General features: G+C 40.5%; 1 protein-coding gene across 2 annotated transcripts in view; it reads right to left on the bottom strand.

Moving 5' to 3' along the window:
* LOC125458225 (protein diaphanous homolog 1-like) overlaps window positions 1-19,067 on the bottom strand; it is a 324,879-nt gene that overhangs the window by 92,518 nt on the left and 213,294 nt on the right. For both annotated transcript variants that reach the window (XM_059650539.1, XM_059650540.1), the window contains 2 exons: window positions 1,346-1,444; window positions 945-1,039 (listed from right to left, as the gene is read on the bottom strand). In XM_059650539.1, coding sequence (XP_059506522.1) covers window positions 945-1,039; window positions 1,346-1,444 — 194 coding nt within the window. The remainder of the gene's footprint in view (window positions 1-944; window positions 1,040-1,345; window positions 1,445-19,067) is intronic.

Here is a 19,067-nt window from a genome sequence, read left to right as displayed (position 1 = left end):
GGTTATGTGCGTGGGCCATGGGAAATGCAGGCAAAGAAGGATGGGTCTGGGTGGGATGCTCTTCAGAGGGACTGTGTGGACTCGTTGGGCTAGGTGGCCTGTTTCCACATTGTGGGGATTCTATGATTCTGTGAACCATGGCCACTGACCAGCATATAACCACTAGTACATTCTAGTTATTATGTTATTATACAGGAAAAATGTTCCATTGGCTGAAGACCTACATTCTGCAGAGAAGCCATTCAACCCATCGTGTCCACACACTCCCTCCAAGCAGCATCCAGTTCAGACCCACCCACCTTACCATATCCCCTTAACCCTGCATCTCCCATGGCCAATCCAGCTAACCTGCACACTTTTGGACTGTGGGAGGAAAACAAAACACCTGGGGGAAACCCACACAGAAATGAGGAAAATGTGCAAACCCCAGACAGACAGTTGCCCAAGGAAGGAATCAAATCTGGGCACCTGGCACTGAGGCAGCATTGCTAACCACTGAGCCACCGTGCCAGCCCATAAGTCATAAAAGATGATGTTATGATTTTTGGAGGTCAATCATTTAATTGACAAGACATTGTTACTCATGTTCCTCAGGTTCAGTATGCCATGTACAACCATCTATAGTTGCTTCATCAACATCTGGGGCTTACAACTGACCAGAAGGTCCAAACAAGTAAATACTTTGGCTATCAGAGCAGACCAGGTGCTCAGAATTCTGTGGCGAATAGATCAGCTTGTAACTCTCTAAACTTTGCCCATCATTTAACAAAAGAGAAATTCAGAGTATGATGGAATATCCTCCATTTACCAGCCCTAGTAAGTGCAGTACCAACAACACTTGGGAAAATGTTACATCATTGTTTTTGATAGATACTTTCCACCCAACTGACTTTTAATGCAGAAGATAAATCAGCGCCACAAAGCAAATTAAAGGAAAAACTTGCCTGGATCAATGATTCAGTCAGAATCTTTTCATCCACTTCAAGAATTGCTTTTTTGATTTGATCGTACGACAAACGGAAGGAACCCAAGAAGATAGCTACATGAAACGAAACAAAATCCATAGATACAATAGAATCCATATGCAAATTTAGCTCAAACCAGTTTAAGCAGAAAACAGCATGATGACTTAAAACCAGTCTACTTAAGATGCATTTCCAGCAGTTTACTCATCACAGCCAACAATTCTGATGGTTACTTTGTAAGCCTATTATCTAGCTTTGGTGCTTTTGTTTTGACACTGAATAAAGCTATTGATTTTATGCTGGAGAGACAAAAGGTGGATTAGACTCATCCATATCACTATATTCCAAAAGATACTTCAACATTCCCTCAAAATACTTACATAGATTCTGAGCTGCTTTACCATCCAACACCTTTAGCTCCTTAACTTTCTTCTTCTGTGCTGTTTTCTTATCATCCATGTCTTGTTGTTCCTTCTTAGCTGTGGACAAACGTATGGAAAATTATTTTATTTTGATGTTTAACGGTTAAAGCCTAACAATAAAACATTAGGATCCAACAGATTTAATTTTTTGATATAAGTACAAATGTACTATAAAGCTCTTTTGACAATCAAGGTGGAACATAAACCAAACTGAGCAGATGTACAGATTTGAAGAAATTGGGACCAGTAACAAGACATTCAAGTGTAAAATTTTACCAATGGCATGATTAAGTCAAAAAAGCTGGAAGCACTAAAAGGAAGTAGAATTCCCTTTTATATTTTATCCATACCCTACTTTTCTCATCTCTGGAGACTGCCTCGAAAACAACATCTACTTCAAGCCCATCGAATCCCACAGCTACCTCGATCACACCTCTTCTCACCCACCCTCCTGCAAGAATGTGATCTCCTACTCCCAATTCCTCCGCTGCATCTGCTCCTGAACATCCCAGACGTCCTCTTATTTCAAGGACGGCAACATCCTAATTCCATGGTTGAAAATGCTCTTGACCACATCTCCTGCACTTCCCACACCTCTGCCCTCACATCCACACAAAAACAAAGTCAGAATCTCTCTCTTCCTCATGTATCACCCCACTAACCGCTGTTTCCAATGTACCACTCTACGCCACCTGCAATCCAACCCCACAACCAAAGAGATATTTCCAGCCCCACCCCTATCTGCCTTTCGTAGGGACCACTCTCTCCGTGACTCCCTCGTCTGCTCCACACTCACCACTAGCCCTACCACCCCTGGCACCTTTCATTGCAACTGCAGGAAGTGCTACACCTGCCCCTAGACCTCCCCCCTCACCTCCATTCATGGCACCAAAAAAAAAAACCTTTCACATCAGGCAGAGGTTCCCTGCAGATCTGTCAATGTGCTCTACTGCATCCGCTGCTGCCTCCTCTACTCGGAGACCGCTTTGTAGGGCACCTGCACTCTGTTCGTGACAAACGACACCTTCCGGTTGCGAACCATTTCAACTCTTCTTCCAACTAGCCGGCAGTTTTGCCTTGAGGGACAACTGAACAGACTGGGCATGTATTGTCCAGTGTTTCAAAGAATGAAAGGTGGCCTACATATTACCATGTAAAATTCCAGCAGGATGTGACTGGGTGAGTATAGATAGGCTGTACTCCCTGGCAGGCAAGTATAATACCATGGACATAATTTCAGAATAAACTGTAGCCCATTTAAGACTGAGATAAGGAGAAATCTCTTCACGTAGAGGGTGGTGAACATTTTGAATTCTCTACCTCAGAAGGCTGTAGAAAACTCAATCATTGAGCATGGTCAGGAGAGAAAGTGATAGATTCCTGGATTCTAACGATATTAACGGCTGTGGAGGTGGTGCATGAAAGTGATGTTAAGGTAAATAATTAGCCATGATATGATTAAATCGCACAGCAGGCTCAATGTCTGAATGACCTACTCTTGATCCTAAATTCCAAAGTAGGTCGTGAAGTAGGTGATAAGTTAAGGAAGCATTCAGTGGTTTACAAATATGTCAAGTTTACTCCATTTAGAATAAGGGAAACCCATGAATAATACATTAGTATTGGGCTTTGAGTCGTGAATCATAGTTTCAGAGGCGGATGAGGTGAGACATTACTGAATGTCAAAAGAACTATATTTTGAGTAAGGTGTAAACTGAAGCCCTGTTTATGTTCTCAAGATATCTTAGGGTACTACATTGAATCAAACTAAATCTCTCTGCTGGCTACCATTTTATACTCAACCGATATCAGTGAAATACATGATTTGGTCAGCATGAACTGCTGCACATTGTCATATTTCCCATTTTAAACAGAAAGTACACTTCAAAAGTACCTCTTTCTCTGTATACTCCTCTACAATGTCCCAGCATCATGAAAGGCATTACAGAAATGTAATTCTTACTAGTAAAATCCTGACACCTGATACCCCATTAAGTCTAAAATAGATGAAATTAAGCATTAGTCTGAACAATCAGAATGCTAAAGTGAAATGGTGAAGAAAGTCACATCAGTGGCTGTGCTTAAGGAGACAGGAGCCAACAATTCAGTTATGATCAAATGATGAAATAGTTAAGTGCACAGAGATTTTCCTTTTTACCTAAATAGGAATGAACTGCATTAGTTGAAATAACTGCAGATCTTCATGCTCTCCCCACATGATAGCAAATATAGATTTAAAATCACCACTTATCTCAGATGCATCATAATATTTCATCCCATTTTTAAGGGAAGCGTTTTATCAGAACGCATTTCCTAACAGTGGTTTTAGTTGCACCTGAACTGCAGGTCTTCACCAGGTTGTTCATCACTAGCTTCTCAAAGTAAGTTAGGAATTAGCAACAAATGCAGAAATGACATATACACCCACTGTCATCAAATAATATAAGAAACTTTGAGGAAACAGCATTAATTTTCGTAAAGAAGGAACCATGGTTCTGAACCAATCAGCTTTGATGGATATGTAGGTCTGGCAAGATAACATTGGACCAGAAAAAAGGGAAAAAGGAAATTGTATAAACCAGAGCCTTTCACACTCCAGGATGCAAGCAGGCATTGTGAGGTCTCTGAGAGAAATTCACAACACAGGTCAAGTTCATTCAACCCACCATGTTTGCACTGGCCAAAAACACGTTATGCAGCCTAATTCTATTTTCTAGTTCTTGGCCCACAGCTTTGTCGGTTACAGTACTTCAAACGTTTTCCCAGGTACCTCGGAAAATCAATTAGAATGGCCTGGACCTGTGTTGTTATTGTTACTTCTAACTAGGGAGAAGTCTGCCTTCTCAGCACAGGTTGAAAGAAAAAATAAAAGCCGAATTCAATGAACTGTAATCTTACATGAGAAATTTTAAAAAATCCTTACATCTGAACAACATCGCAAAAATATTGCGAGTGTGTTGACCACATTATGTAATCTTCTGGTCCCAGTAATTTTCTTTCAGTTCCAACATGAGATGCTCAATGTTGTTTCATAATGCTGACATGTTAAACTATTGTATATCACTTGGTTCAATATTGAAGATTCAGCTCACTGCTCCTTACTGAAGGAAAACTAAATTACACTCTATCTTGTTTTCTTTCAATATTATAGAAGCAAGCAGCTTTTCCAGAGAAGGCCCAAGGACAAATGGGCACTCATCCATGCAAATTGAGCCTGTACTTTTATTAGAAGTTGAACAATTATGGGCAAATGCTCCAGGCACCAGAGTTACTTGCAGCACTGCGATGCAGTGCATGGAGTTTCAAGGGGGTGGCTAGTGGTCTAGAGATATGATACTCACTTCGGGTTGATCAGAGGTTGCGAGAGGTCCTGGGTTAAAATCCCGGATGAGCCTTTGTTACAGGGGTGGCACGGTGGCCTAGTGGTTAGCACTGCTGCCTCACAGTGCCGGGGCCCAGGTTCAATTAAACCCTTGGTCGACTGTCTGCATGGAGTTTGCACATTCTCCCCGTGTCTGCGTGGGTTTCCTCCCACAGTCCAAGGATGTGCAGGCTATGTGGACTGGCCATGCTAAATTGCCCATTGTATTCAGGGAAGTGTAGATTAGGTGGGTTATAGGGAGATGGGTCTGGGTGGGATGTTCTGAGGGTCAATGTGGACTCGTTGGGCTGAAAGGCCTATTTTCACACTGTAGGGTTCCAAGAAATCTTACTTCAATGTCCAAATTACTTTAATACAGTTGAAAATTAGACTGCAGTTTCACCCAGTCCCAAAGCTAAGATCTCATGTTTCAACTTTATCCCAATTGTCAACCTTTAGGAATTGGAAACACTTATTCTCATTTTTAAAAGCAAAGAGGACTTGTACCCAAGAAAATGTTGGAATAATGTGAAGAAAGAAGATCTTGTATTCAAGTGACATTCTGCACAACCTCATGATGTCCCAAAAAGCTCTGTAATGGAGTAAATACTTTTGAGTGCATTACGTTTACATTAAACCTCTTTTCCAAAATCATACCTGCTTCAAATTTTTGATATTCTCTTATGTGGCTTGATGACTACGTGCATTTGGTATTACTCCCTGTGAAGGGCTTTTGGATGGTTTACAAAATTAGGGATGTCATATAAACACAAGTGCTTGTTACTAATGTAAGAAATTTGCAGCTTAGTCCCACAAATACATGAATAATAATGAGTAGATAATATCTTTTTTATTGATGTTGGTTGAGGGGTAAATATTGTTCAGGACACCAGCGAAAACTCATTTGTTTTTAAAATACCACCTAAATTCCCTCAAAGCTGCACAGTTATGCAGAGGTTCCACAAATGCCAATTGGTGGTATGATGGATTGGCTTCCAATTCGAGACCTGAGGTCCATGCAGCAGAAAAAAAAATAGCTGGAGTGGAATGCTGAATTGCATCATAGGATATGTTGTGGATACCAGAGGCAGCAGTAATATATCATATTCAATAGAGCACACCTATGAAAGTACATGCTGCGCTAAAATTACCAGCCTAGGGTTTGTGCAAGTTCAAGAGTGAAGGTTAAACCAAAATCTTCTGCATGTGGAGTAGAAGTTCTATTTTGAGACACAACTGATAACTTCTGTTGAACACTGCTGAGCCAATGGTGGACCAATTTTAATTTCAGACTCATACAAAAGGCAATGGTTATTTTTCCCCTCGATGCTCTTCCTGGCTCTTTGAAAGGGTGGGAGTGATTCTCCCAGAGCTCTTCAAATATTTATCCCCTTCCCTTTTGCAAGTATTTCAGCATATTTTCAGGCAGTGCATTCCAGATTATAACTCACTGCATTAAAAAAAATTCTCGTCTTATTTCACCTTAAATCTGTACCCTGGGTATCGATCCAGATGCCACCAGACCATTAACCTAATTTCCACGTGCTCAATCAAATACTTCGGAGTTTTGAACAACTCTACTTTGAACCTTCTCTGCTGGAAAGAAAAGAATCCTAGCTTCATCAGTCTCCCCACAAGCCCTTCGTTTCTTGTAGCATTTTAGTAGAACCCTCTCTGAACGCTAAGGTTTTGACATCCTTCCTAACCTATGGTGCAAAGAATTGGATATAATGCCCCAGTCACGGCCAATCCTGTGATTTATAAAGATTCAGCTTAACTTCCCTGCTTTGTTGCTCTTTGCCTGTACTTATAAGCCAAATATCCTGTCTGTTTTTAAAACAGTCTGTGCTTAATTAGCTGATCTCATCAGACAGGATGCTGGTAGTGGCATTATAATTGGCCTCAGAGCACTTGAATTGGAGACACGCCAAAGTGAAATTGAACTGATACATTGGGTTCCTGCTCTAGTTCATGATCTAATGAGTCCTACTGGAAAAAGCATCCACTGTGGCCAAAATCACATTTGGGTGAAATATCCTCCCCCATTCCTTGCACCCTTGTCTTATGTCAAAGTTTACTAAAGCACATTTTTGAGGCTCAAGTCAGGAATACCTGTCCGTCAATGTCATTGGAAAAAATTCCCTTTGAGAGTTGGTGATTTCAGATGACAGAAATGAATCAAAGACCATCTGTGCTGTGATACAGGCCACCAGTTTAACCTGAAGTGATTAACAAAATACTTGTTTCATTTTCAGTTTTCATTAGCATTCCCATCACTAGTAGAACCTCTTTAATGAGGTCCAAGGCATTCAATATCTGTACTTTCCATCTGTCATCTCGACAACAAACATTCCTGCTTACTTGTTTTATCTGTTTTCCACCACCATGTATGAGCAGTAATGAATGCTTTCTGTACAAAATCTGTTAAGCATTTGGGCTATTTTAAATGAATTATGGTTCAGCTCAAGGCGCTTAAAGAAAGGACTTGCAATAATGTTGATGAATTTAACCCTGTGCAAATAAAAAATTATACCTTAGAAATCTGCATATCACATCAAGATGCCTTTTTCCCCACAGATGTAACTTTTCCACACTGATTACCTCCATGAACCCATCCATCAGGGTTTGAGTAATTACTCAATCCTATCTTGCAAAAGCAGTCTTATTTGTCTACACTATGAAAAAATTCTAACTACTTCCAAACCCTCAACTAATAATGCTTCAAATCCTAAATCCCAGGTCCCACCATTTCAACTCCTAGCTCTGACATCTCTCACATCTTCTCAAATTCCCTCCAACTCCTCTTTTCCACATGTTCCACTTCACAAGACATTGAGAATAATCATCAGAATAAAACATTTTAAAAACAAGATGCATTTGAAATGGTGAAAAATGAAAAACACACAAGTAAAATGTGAAAACTGAAAATGGACAATTTAAATTCAGATTATAACGCATCTTCAAGTGCTGGACCTTGCCAACTTGGCAACTGAGATAATTTTGCATGTCTTCACTTCTCAGTCAAGGAAGTTCCCCCACTGAGGTGCTGTTGGTTCTCCTGCTCACCGAGCTGATAGGGTGCAGTAGGTCCAGAAACTCTCCTTCTTCCCTTTCCTCAGCCTCCAATACTGTTGGCCCTGCAATCTGCGCACTACAAGAAATTAACGAATAAAGCCTATGTAGAAACATTCTCTTTCAATCAGCTTAAATTGCTGAGGTTGAACAGGTGCTAGACCAAATTATCGATGTGCAAGAAACCATTAATAATCGGTAACATTTATAGTATTCCAAATCAGGATTAAATTTAAACAATATGCCTGCATCAAAAGCTCCAGTCTCAAAGTTTGACTATTCTGAAGCGTTTTGCATAAAAACACTTTATGATTGCACTGGGAATGCTTTATATTTGGTTCCATCAGCTCTTTCTTTTCACATTGAATGCTTTAATTGAAACATATGGTATATTTTTAAAAAGAAAGCATGGGGTTTGTTGGTAAGTTAGTACCTTATTGTATATACCTAGTTGCTCAGCAAGCAGTTCAATCACATTGCTGTGGGTCTGGAGTCATGTTTAGGTCAGGCCAGATAAGGATCGAGTCTTCAGCTTCAAAATCTTCCAACAGTTGAAGGTGAACTTTAAATGTGTGAAGTGATAAATTTTGGGAGGACTAACAAGGCAAAGGGGTACACAATGAATAGTACAGCTCCAGGTAACACTGAAAATTAACAAGACATTGATGTGCATGTACACAGATCCTTGAAGGAACCGGACAATAGAGTTAGTAAGGTTGCATATGGGATTCTTGACTTTATTATTTGAGCATGGAGCACGTTAGTGGGGAGATCATCATGGAGCTATATACAATGTTAGTTAGGCCACAGCTGGAGTACAGTATGCAGCTCTGTTGGCCACAATACAAGAAGGACGGGAATGCTCTGAAGCCAGTTCGAGAAGATTCACCAGGATTTTTTCCAGGCTGGAGTGTTTCAGTAATAAAGAGAGACTGCATAGATTAGGGCTGTTTGCTTTTAAACAGAGAAGGCTGAAGGGAGACTTGGCTCCTTGACCTACCTGAAGTCTACAAAACTATGATGGATATGGATACAGTCTATTGGGAAAAACCTTTTCTGTTCAGAAGATGGGTCATCTTTCAGAATGCATAGATTTAAGGTAAGTGGAAGGAGGTTCAGAAAAGGATTTCACAAGAATTTATTTTACCCAGAGGGTGATGGGAAACTAGGACTTACTGCCTAAAAGGCGGCTGAGACAACATTCAAAAAGTATTTCAAAGCTTTGAAATAATGTAGCACACAAGGCTACGGTCCAAGTGTTGGCAAACTGGAGTACAGCAGATGGGTGCTTGATGACCACCACAAATTCAATGGGCCAAAGGGGCTTCTTGCTATGTTGCAATCACTCTATGACTCTAACATGTCAGCAGACAAATTGCAGCTAAGCATAATGCGGTTCTTAACCAACCTTACATGGCATGTTAAAAACAAAATATTTGCCTCATTCCACCCACCCATCTAGCGAGCGTCAGGGTGATGATGGTATCAGCTGCTGGAATGCATTCATTTAGCCCAGGCAATGGGCAAAACTTTGGACTTTCTAGCTTGGAAGACCAAGAATCACATTAGGCAGAGCAGTGATTCATCAAGCAATCTGAACATGAGCATTATTTTCCCAACAATTTTAGTTATTCAGGGCAACAGTGATCCAATTGTTTGAAAGGCAGAAGATAACTGAGGTTCGAGTTCTATTTTAACCTAACACCGAGTTGGCACCATAATGCACAACTATATCATCTGAAATTTAATTCATTCAACTTCTGATTATATGCCCACATCCCACAAATGAACAGAACAAAAATAGTTGTTGCACTTGCCCACACTTCACTTCCATATAATTTGACACATACAAAGGTCTTAAGACAAAACTTGAAAGGATACTATATATACATTTTTCTTTTTCTTTCAACCTCTCCTGAGCCAAACAGGACATTACAGATCTGGGCCAGTAATTCAGAGATGCTGTTTTTAGGAATTAAATATGCCTGGACACGGAAATCCAAAGGACAACAAAAGAAAAGGCACCCTTTCATCAAATTCAAAGAAAATTTATCTTTGTTATGGACAGCATTTTGGATGGATGATATGTAATTCGCTTAAGATAAAAAAAAACATAGTATTTCAGGAGGAGTATTAACAAGAGTCTAATCTGGTCATACCGAGGCTTATTTCCTTCCTGTCCTCTTTTTAATTTAAGTAGTGCACATCAGCTACTCAGAATGATAATTTACTCAGATCAAACAGGTCAGAAAAGCATGATTCTAGTTGATTAATACATCTCATTCATTAGTCCATGTAGAAGGAAATGTATAAACAGGTCTGCAGACTCGTGGGAACAAAGCTGTTATCTTTATCAAAGCAAAGAAAAAACAATCAATCCATTTCATTACAAAGCTATGTGCAGAAGAACCAAGAAGAGTCACTAGGATTTCAATTCTGTCCTTAATTAATCTTATAGACAAATCAGTCAGAATAATGATACAGAGTGCCACAAGGAGTAACACAAAATCCAGCTTCGTATTGAATGAAACTTATTTTATGTTAATCACAACAAGACCACTTGCCAAGTTTAAAAGACTTTTTTTGCCATTGGATGGGGACTTCATCCACAGGCTGAAAATTCCAAATCAATTGCAATAAGAAATTTATTTGTTTCAGCTTTCTGTCCACTAGCCTGAAAAGGAAATTGTCACAAAATGCATTGTTTGCCATAATGTTTAGGTGACAAGAGTGGAGTGATGTACATTTTCAACAAGGATGGTGGACTTTCAACTCTACACCAACGGTAAAACTAGCTACTTCTTTCTTTGCACGAGGTCCTATCTGAGCTCATCTCATGGAATCCCATTCATGCATCAACCTTAGACCCACTGATGTACAATGCCACAAATTTGGAGAGCGGCATTTTTGCTATGCAATTGCCTCCGAGGCCTCACCTCTCACTATATCTGTGACACGTCCAGTGTGATAATTCTTTGGGCTCATAGTTTTTAAACACCTTGCGCATCGTCAACTTCTGTTCCCCCACCAGCGTTCAGCTGTGTTGGCCGTGAGCTATGGAAGTTGTTCTCCAAATCTCGCTTCTTTTGAAGCAACTCCTTCAAATGTTATTTTTGTCCAAGTTTTTGGTCATCTGTCTTTGTGTTTCTTTGTCTGTGATGTGTTTTGATACAGTTCATTGCATTGTGAGATGGCACAGAAATTCAAGAGGTTGAATTAAGACCGCAAAATGTCACAGCAGGAGTTAGTCATTCAGCCCATCAAGTCTGCTCTGCCATTCAATGAAATCATGACTGATTTGACTAATCAATGCCACTTTCTTGCTTATTCCCTGCATACGTGATTCCCTTTCTGATTAAAATATTTATCTCAGCTTTGAATATACTTAATGAACCAGCTTCAGCAGCCCTCTGCAATAAAAAAAACCTGCCGATTCTCTGAAAGAAGAAATTCTTCCTGATCTTTGTCTTCAATCTACAAGCCTTATTCTGTGACTATATCTTCTGGTGCTAGACTTTCTTGTAAGAGGAAACTATCTGTCGACATCTATCTTATCAAATCCCCTAAGGTCAGTCTCATTCCTCTTTATTAAAATAAGTGCACACCCAATCCACTTGACCTCCCCTCATAGGGCAGTCCCTCGATTCCCATTACCAACCTAGTTAACCTGAACTGCTTCCTTAGAGAAGGGGCCCAGAACTGTTAACACTATGCCAGATATGATCGGTCTAGTACAACATAGAAAAACCTTCTTAACTTTATACAGTATTCACTTTGAAATAAAGACCAACAGTCCATTTGCCTTCCCTATTATCTGCTAACTTGGCTGCTAGCTTTTTGTATGAATGGATGACAACTCCTAAATTCCTTTATTCCATAGCTTTCTCCAAATAAATAACACTCGGTTCCTTGACCCTTCCTACCAAAGTACATAAATCTCACATTTTCCCATATTATATTCTGTCTACCAAGTTTTTGTCCACTCACTTAAATTGTCTATAGTTTTTCTTCAGACTCTTATCCTACTACTTGTCTTCTCACCGATGTTTGTGTTATACGCAAACTTGACAATATTACATTCACTCTCCTCATCAAAGTCATTAGTTGTAGTAACATACAAATCAACACTATGCCATAATATTGGTCTGAGGCCATTAATTACCAATTAAACAGTCGGCAGCATAGATTAAAATTATGTATACTGCTGAGGTTACATCTTAGCTATCTGCATGTGCTTTTAATGTACAGTCAGCTCCCTGCTAATGTAAAAAAGTGGATTGGAAACTTGAAGCTGATTTTGCACAGATTGCCGATAATTTGACTTCTCTGAGGTGGTCCCACTCCACTCATTTAAATTCGATTTGGGTGGCTTCATATTTAAGTAATTCAGTTCCTTGATGCAAAGCCAAAATCCATTTTATATCAGTACAAAAAAAAGCTGGCCTGCATGGCTTTATTTTGCCCCGGTGCAAGTTCGCAGATTGTATTTTAGCAGAAAAAGCAAAAATGTTTAATGGAAGGATGAATAAAAATGCGTAAAGAAGGATGCAGGCGATAAAGAGATCAAAGTCAGCAGTGGCCCTGGAAATGATAAAGAAACATCTGTACAGCAACACTTAAGAGGCCCAGAGCAAGAGAAATAAACCAGTGCTGTTCAACTCATAAATTATAAATGATAAACTAAACTTCAATCCTGATAACATCAGATCAGAAATTTGCCTCCTTTTGAATTGGTACATCATACCTGACCCTGAACTATTGTGGAACAGACATAGAGAAATTGTTCTTTCCCTGCTTCCCAAATGTTTAGGGGCTGGGCTAGACTGCACCTGGAGTATTTATACAGTTTAGGTCTCTTTATTTCAAGAAAGACACTACTGCCATAGAAAGGTTCTGCCACAAAGGTTAACCAGCCATGTTCCTAAGATAGCGAGACTGTCTTATGGAGAGAGATTGGGCAAACTGGGTCTGCATTCTCCAGATTTTCAAAGAATGGGAAGGGATCTAATCAAAACCTACAAAATTCTTTAACAGAAAGATAGGAGAGATGTAGGTAAAATGTATCCCCAGGTAGGGGATTCTAAAAATTCTAGAAAGGGCACGATTAAAATTAAGAAGGATGCTACATAATTCTGAGATTTGGAAGAAGTATTTTGTTCAGAGCTTTCGGAATCTTGGAATTTTCTACCACACAGGCCTGTGGAAGATCAATCTTTGAGTATATTTATGGTAGAGACTGATAGATTTTTGATTACCAGAGACATACAAGGTCAAAATAGAAACAAGGAGTAGCCATTAGGTCCTTTGAATCCAACATTCAATAGGATCATAGCTGATCCTCTATCTCAATGTCATATTACTACATTATACTCATTGTCCTTGATGTCTTTAAAATCGAAAACATAACATTTTTCTTGAATATGCTCAGTGATTTAGCCTCTGTAACCTCCCATTGTTTAGAGTTCCTCAGGCTCACTACCTTTTGAGCGAAGAAATGCTTCTGCACCTTAGTTCTTGGAGCCTCCTGCAACCACTTCACAATTTTTGATCCTTCCCGACACCAATGCCCAATGCAGTTCTTTTCAAGACAGCCGTGGAGTAGGTGAGGTTGAGCCTGGGGTTTGTCCACTCCCATCAGCTTTCTGTCTTTCTTCTCTTTTGCTGTTTTTTTTCTTGGTTAGCTTTTCTTTTAAGCCTGGAGACTGTCAGCAAATAAAGAGGTCACTGGTGTCAGCAAAGCTAGGGTGAGCTGGGCAAGGCTTCACCCCAACTCGAGGTCTCCAGCGAGCAAGGAACAGGTTCCCGCTGACACCCCCACCCCCAGCCTGGGCCCTCAGGTGAGGCCTGAATTTCCATGTCTGCAGTTAGACCTGGGTGCACGGAGGAGGAGAAAGGCAGTCTCAGTTCGGCATGGCAGTCTTTCAGTTGGCGGTGTTGTCCTAGTGTAGTTGTCTCATCCAAACATACAGGTCTTCTTTGCCTTCGGCGTCCAGATATTGCAGGGACCTGGCAGGCGGTCTTGTCCAGGAGTAACGGTCTCACCCTGGCTGCGTCTTCAGGGTGTTCCATCATTTCTTAATCATCTTTCCTGAGTGTAGGCGCCAGTGTCTGAACTGTGAACTTTGTTTCAATTTTACTTTGTTTTTAAACTATCATGCATGATTTGTCATTGATGTAGGTGCTGTGGCTGGGGCAACTTATAAAACTTTTCACTGTATTTTTCATGTAAAAGCATACACGACAATAAATGTCTGTTCTATTCTATTTATAAGAATGTAAAGTGATCTTATTAAATCATGTAAAGATCCTGAAAAGACTTTGTAGGGTGGAAAAGAAGAGGATATTTTGTTTTGTGGGGAGACTAAAACTAGCCGACAGCAGGGAGAGGAGTGTGAAGAGTGAAGTGGGGAGGAGGAGGGGTGGAAGACAGGCAGCAAACTGTATTTGAGAACAGATTAGCCATGATCTATTGAATGGTCTACATCTGCTCCTAATTCCTATGCTCCTTTGTTCCTAACTGCATCCCTATAAGGCTTTTGAATAAAAATGATTAAAATTACTACAGAACTGAGAAATACAGGATACATCTTACAGTCGTCATTTATAGTACTATACATTCTGACATTAGCAGTGATTAACTTTACAATTCATTCAATATGAAGAATCCACGCCAGCTGCATGTTACATGATATACAAATATAACTTTGTTCTATTTGATCATTTTTATGTTCATAATGGGCAGTAGAGAAAGGAAACCAACTTACAAGCATCTGGTTTCAATAGGAAGTCAGTAAGCCTTCAAGCCATATGAGCTTTTTCTGGGTCTTTGTTTGGTCTGCGTGCTGTAATAAATTTAACAGGTCTCTTTGATCTTTCTTTCAGAACCAAGTTTGCTTTATGGGTAATGTTTGGTTTGAAGTTCTTCAGTTTAATTGCAGAAGATATTCAAAATGTACCATGCAATATTCCACAGTTACCCTGTCTTTGAACCTTTGCTGGATTGTGACTGCAACCCAACAATAAATTAAAAACAACATATGACAACCAACACACACAATCACCACCACAGTAATATGAAGAATTTGCAGTGCCATATTTGGACCAAAAATTCACAATTAATTAATCTCAGGTTCACGGAAAAATAAACTCATTGTCATAAGCACAGCTTTTTAAAATGTAAGGATGTAAGATAAAGATCCAGTTAGAGAGCATTTAATGAGATGAGTGGATCAGATGTCAAATCCGGAATTATTTTATCTTCTATTTTGGACAAGGCTGTCAAATGCTTTGGTAGCCACATCACATTAAAAATTTAACACAGGAATACGTTTAGTTTGTTGCAGCAAGCACCCCATAAACAAACACACACACACACACACACACACACACACAAAGAAAAGGTTTTTTGGACAGTCAAAAGGGTTAAAATACTGTTCAGATTCCACTTAGCACTTTATCCTATGACTAGTTCTCATTAGGTCCTTCTGATGTTTTAACTGCAGTGATGTTGAAAGCCTGAGGCAATCCAGTTCAAAAGTCTTCAACACAAGCTGCAGCTTCTGTCTTTTATCACCTATCAGGCTACTTTTGACTATCAATGAAATGTCGGAAAGTGTCACTGACACGGCTACCAAGCAGCACATGCTTAGCAATAATTTGCTCTTGGAAACTCAGTTTGGGTTCCACCAGGATTGCTTGGCTCCTGACCTCGTTACAGCCTTAGTCCAAAAATAAGGAAAAAGAGTTGAATTCTAAAGATGAGGTGAGAGTTACTGCCTTGACATCAAGGCCACTTTGACCTAGCAAGGAATCAAGAAAATCAAACCAAACTAAATGGGTATTGGGGGAAAAACCCTCTGCTGGTTAGAGTCAGATCTGGCACAAAGATGGTTGTGGGTCAACCATCTCAGTTCCACGGCATAAATGTAGAGTTCCTCAGGGTAGTAATCCAAGGCTCAACCATCTTCAGCTGCTTCATCAACCGTCATCATAAAGGTCAGAAGTGGTGATGTTCACTGATGATTGGGCAAGGCTCACCATCGTTCACAAGATAAATACTGAAGCACTCCATGTCCAAGCATAACAAGACTTGGGCTTTATCCATGTTTGGGCTGACATATGGCAAGTAACAATCGCATCACACAAATTCCAGGCAATGACTATCTCCAATAACAGAGAATCTAACCATCTTCTCTTGACATTCAGTGATGCTACTATTACTGAATTCCCCACAATCAAATTCTGGGGTTTACCATTGTTCAGAAACTGAACTCACTATATAAATGCAGTAGCTACCACAAACATTCACTCCTACTACAATGACGCTCAGTGGCAGCTGTGTGTACTATCGACAAAATTCACTGCAGAAATTCATGACTTCTTACACAGGAGCTTAAAAACCCACAACAACTACCAGCTAGAATGCCAAGGGCATTAGATGTGTGAGAACACCACAACTAATAAGTTGCCCTCCAAGTTGCTGGCCATTCCTTCAGTGTTACTGTGTCAAAATCATGAAGCTTCCTCTTGAACTGCATTGTTGGTCTACCTAGACCAATGGACTGTAGAAAACAGCTTACTACCATCATCTTAAGAGTGTCTCACAGACAATAAATGTTGGCTCAAAGAGCAATGTCTACATCTCATGAAGGGATTCAAGAAAAAAAGTCATGTTTAGAATAGCATTAAAAGAAATGTTAACTGCAACTGAAAACAAAATGAATACATTCCCCCACCCCCCGCCAGTAGTCATGAATGCCCTCGACCGCGTCTCCCGCATTTCCTGCAACTCATCCCTCACACACTGTCCCAGCAATTTAAAAAAAAACAAAATAGAATCTCCCTCGTCCTCACGTACCGCCCCACCAACCTCCGGATCCAACGCATCATCTTCTGACACTTCCGCCATCTGCAATCTGACCCCACCACCCAAGACATTTTTCCCTCCCCACGCCTTCCAGAGGAACCACTCTCTCTGGGACTCCCTTGTCTGCTTCACACTCCCCTCCTGCCCCACCACACCTGACACTTTCTCCTGCAGCCGCAGGAAGTGCTACACCTGCCCCTACACCTCCCCTCTCACCCCAATCCTAGGCCCCAAAAATTCTTTCCACATCAAGCACATGTGCTAATGTGGTATGCTGCATCCGCTGTTCCTGATGTGGCCTCCTCTACATCGGGGAGACCAAACGGAGGCTTAGGGATCGCTTTGTGGGACACCTCTGATCGATTCGCAACAAACAAGTTGCATCTCCCATTCGCAAACCATTTCAACTCCCCCTCCCATTCCGCAGACGACATGCCCATCCTGGATCTCTTGCAGTGCCGCAACGATGCTACCCGAAGGCTGCAGGAACAGCAACTCATATTCCTCTTTACTCAGAGTGGTAAGGGTGAGGAACGCCCTGCCTGTCAATGTAGTTAACTCAGCCACATTAGGGGCATTTAAACAGTCCTTGGATAAGCATATGGATGATGATGGGATAGTGTAGGGGGAGGGGCTTAGATTAGTTCACAGGTCGGCGCAACATCGAGGGCCAAAGGGCCTGTTCTGCACTGTATTGTTCTATGTTCCATGGCATTAAATTAGTGGCCTGGGCTAATGTCTGGGGACATGGAGGTCAAATCCCATCATAGCAGTTAGCAGAATTTGAATTCCATTAACAAAATCTGGAATTGAAAGCTAGCTTTACCAATGGTGGTCATGAAACTGCTGATTTACATCAAGATCTAACTGGTTCACAAGTGTTCTTGAAGGGAGGAAATCTTCCATCCTTTCCTGGTCTGGCCTTCAACTGACTCCAGAGCCAGAGTAATGTGGTTAACAAATGCTCTGAACTGGTCAGGTAAACCAAATTTAAGAGTCAATTGGAGATATTTGCCTTGCCACTGATGCCTGCATCCCATGGAGGAATAAATTAAATACAAACGTATTTGAAACAAGGCAGAATGAAGGTTTAGAACTCTGCAACATTTCAATTCTATTCCAGTGCTTCAGTTACTTTGTTTTTTTTTGCCTGGTAAGGTGTAAAGCAACTTGTAATGACAGATATATTCACAGCGATATTCCTTTGTCTGTCGACTCCAGACCAGCAGCTAACCCATACTAGATTGACATGATTTGGAGTTCAATATCATTCGGTGAGATGTTCTGTTTTTCAGGAGCTGACCAACTTTTGTTGAAGAAACAATGTATTTTTATCCCCAGTGTTGTCAATTTTGACAGCATTCTGATTTTGTCCTGGTGTTTTTGAAGTAGATAGATTGGATCATTTAGGTACATACAAGGTCATAGCTGTGCATTTATTCAAAACTTGCAGCAGTAACTTGAAAGAAAATATGACAGATACACACTCCACTTCACCACTCTCAATTTTGATGTGCATGCCCATGGAATCTACCATATACAGAAATGGCCCATACAGTTCAGCAGGTTGGAAGGTTCAGAGTAAAACAAAATGGCAAGTAATCCTTGCCTCTGGTAATACTACACTACTGATCTGAAGGAAGAAGCATAAAATAGGTTGGATAAGACTCCAGCTTGCTAATATTGAAATGCTAGTTGGAGGCAGACTTGGCTATGACAGCATTTCATGATAAGATGCAGTATTTACTGTCAGTCCTAGTTTCACCTGATAGCAGAAACAACCTCACTGCCTCCACCTTATCTATTCCAAACATAATCGTATATGTTTCTAGAAGATCACCCCTCATTCTTCTGAATTCCAATGAGTATAATCCCAGTCTACTCAGTCTCTCCGCATAATCCATTCCTCTCAACTCAGGAATCAACCAAGTGAATCTCCTCTGCACCCTCTCCAGTGCTAGTGCATCTCTTCTCAAGTAAGGAAACCAAAATTGAACAGTGTGGCCTCACCAGGACCCTATACAGCTGTAGCACAGCCTCCCTGTTTTTAAACTCCATCCCTTGAGCAACGGCAGACAAAATTCCATTTGCCTTTTTAATTACCTGCTGCACATGCAAAACTACTTTTAGCGATTCATGCACAAGGACACCCAAGTCCCTCTGCACATCAGCGTGCTGCATTTTGTTTACCATTTAAAACATAGTCCATTTTGCTGTTATTCCTACCAAAATGGATGACCTCGCACTTCTCAACATTACACTCCATCTGCCAGACCTCTGTCCACTCACTTAGACTATCTATGTCCCTCTGCAGACTTTCAGTGTCTTCTGCATACTTTGCCCTATCACTCACCTTAGAATCATCTGCAAATTTTGACACA

The sequence above is a fragment of the Stegostoma tigrinum genome, chromosome 13 (genome assembly GCF_030684315.1).
Source record: "Stegostoma tigrinum isolate sSteTig4 chromosome 13, sSteTig4.hap1, whole genome shotgun sequence".
In the NCBI taxonomy this organism is placed as follows: Eukaryota; Metazoa; Chordata; class Chondrichthyes; order Orectolobiformes; family Stegostomatidae; genus Stegostoma; species Stegostoma tigrinum.
The sequence above is the reverse complement of the archived record's forward strand: the minus strand, read 5'-3'. Positions and strand labels throughout refer to the sequence as shown.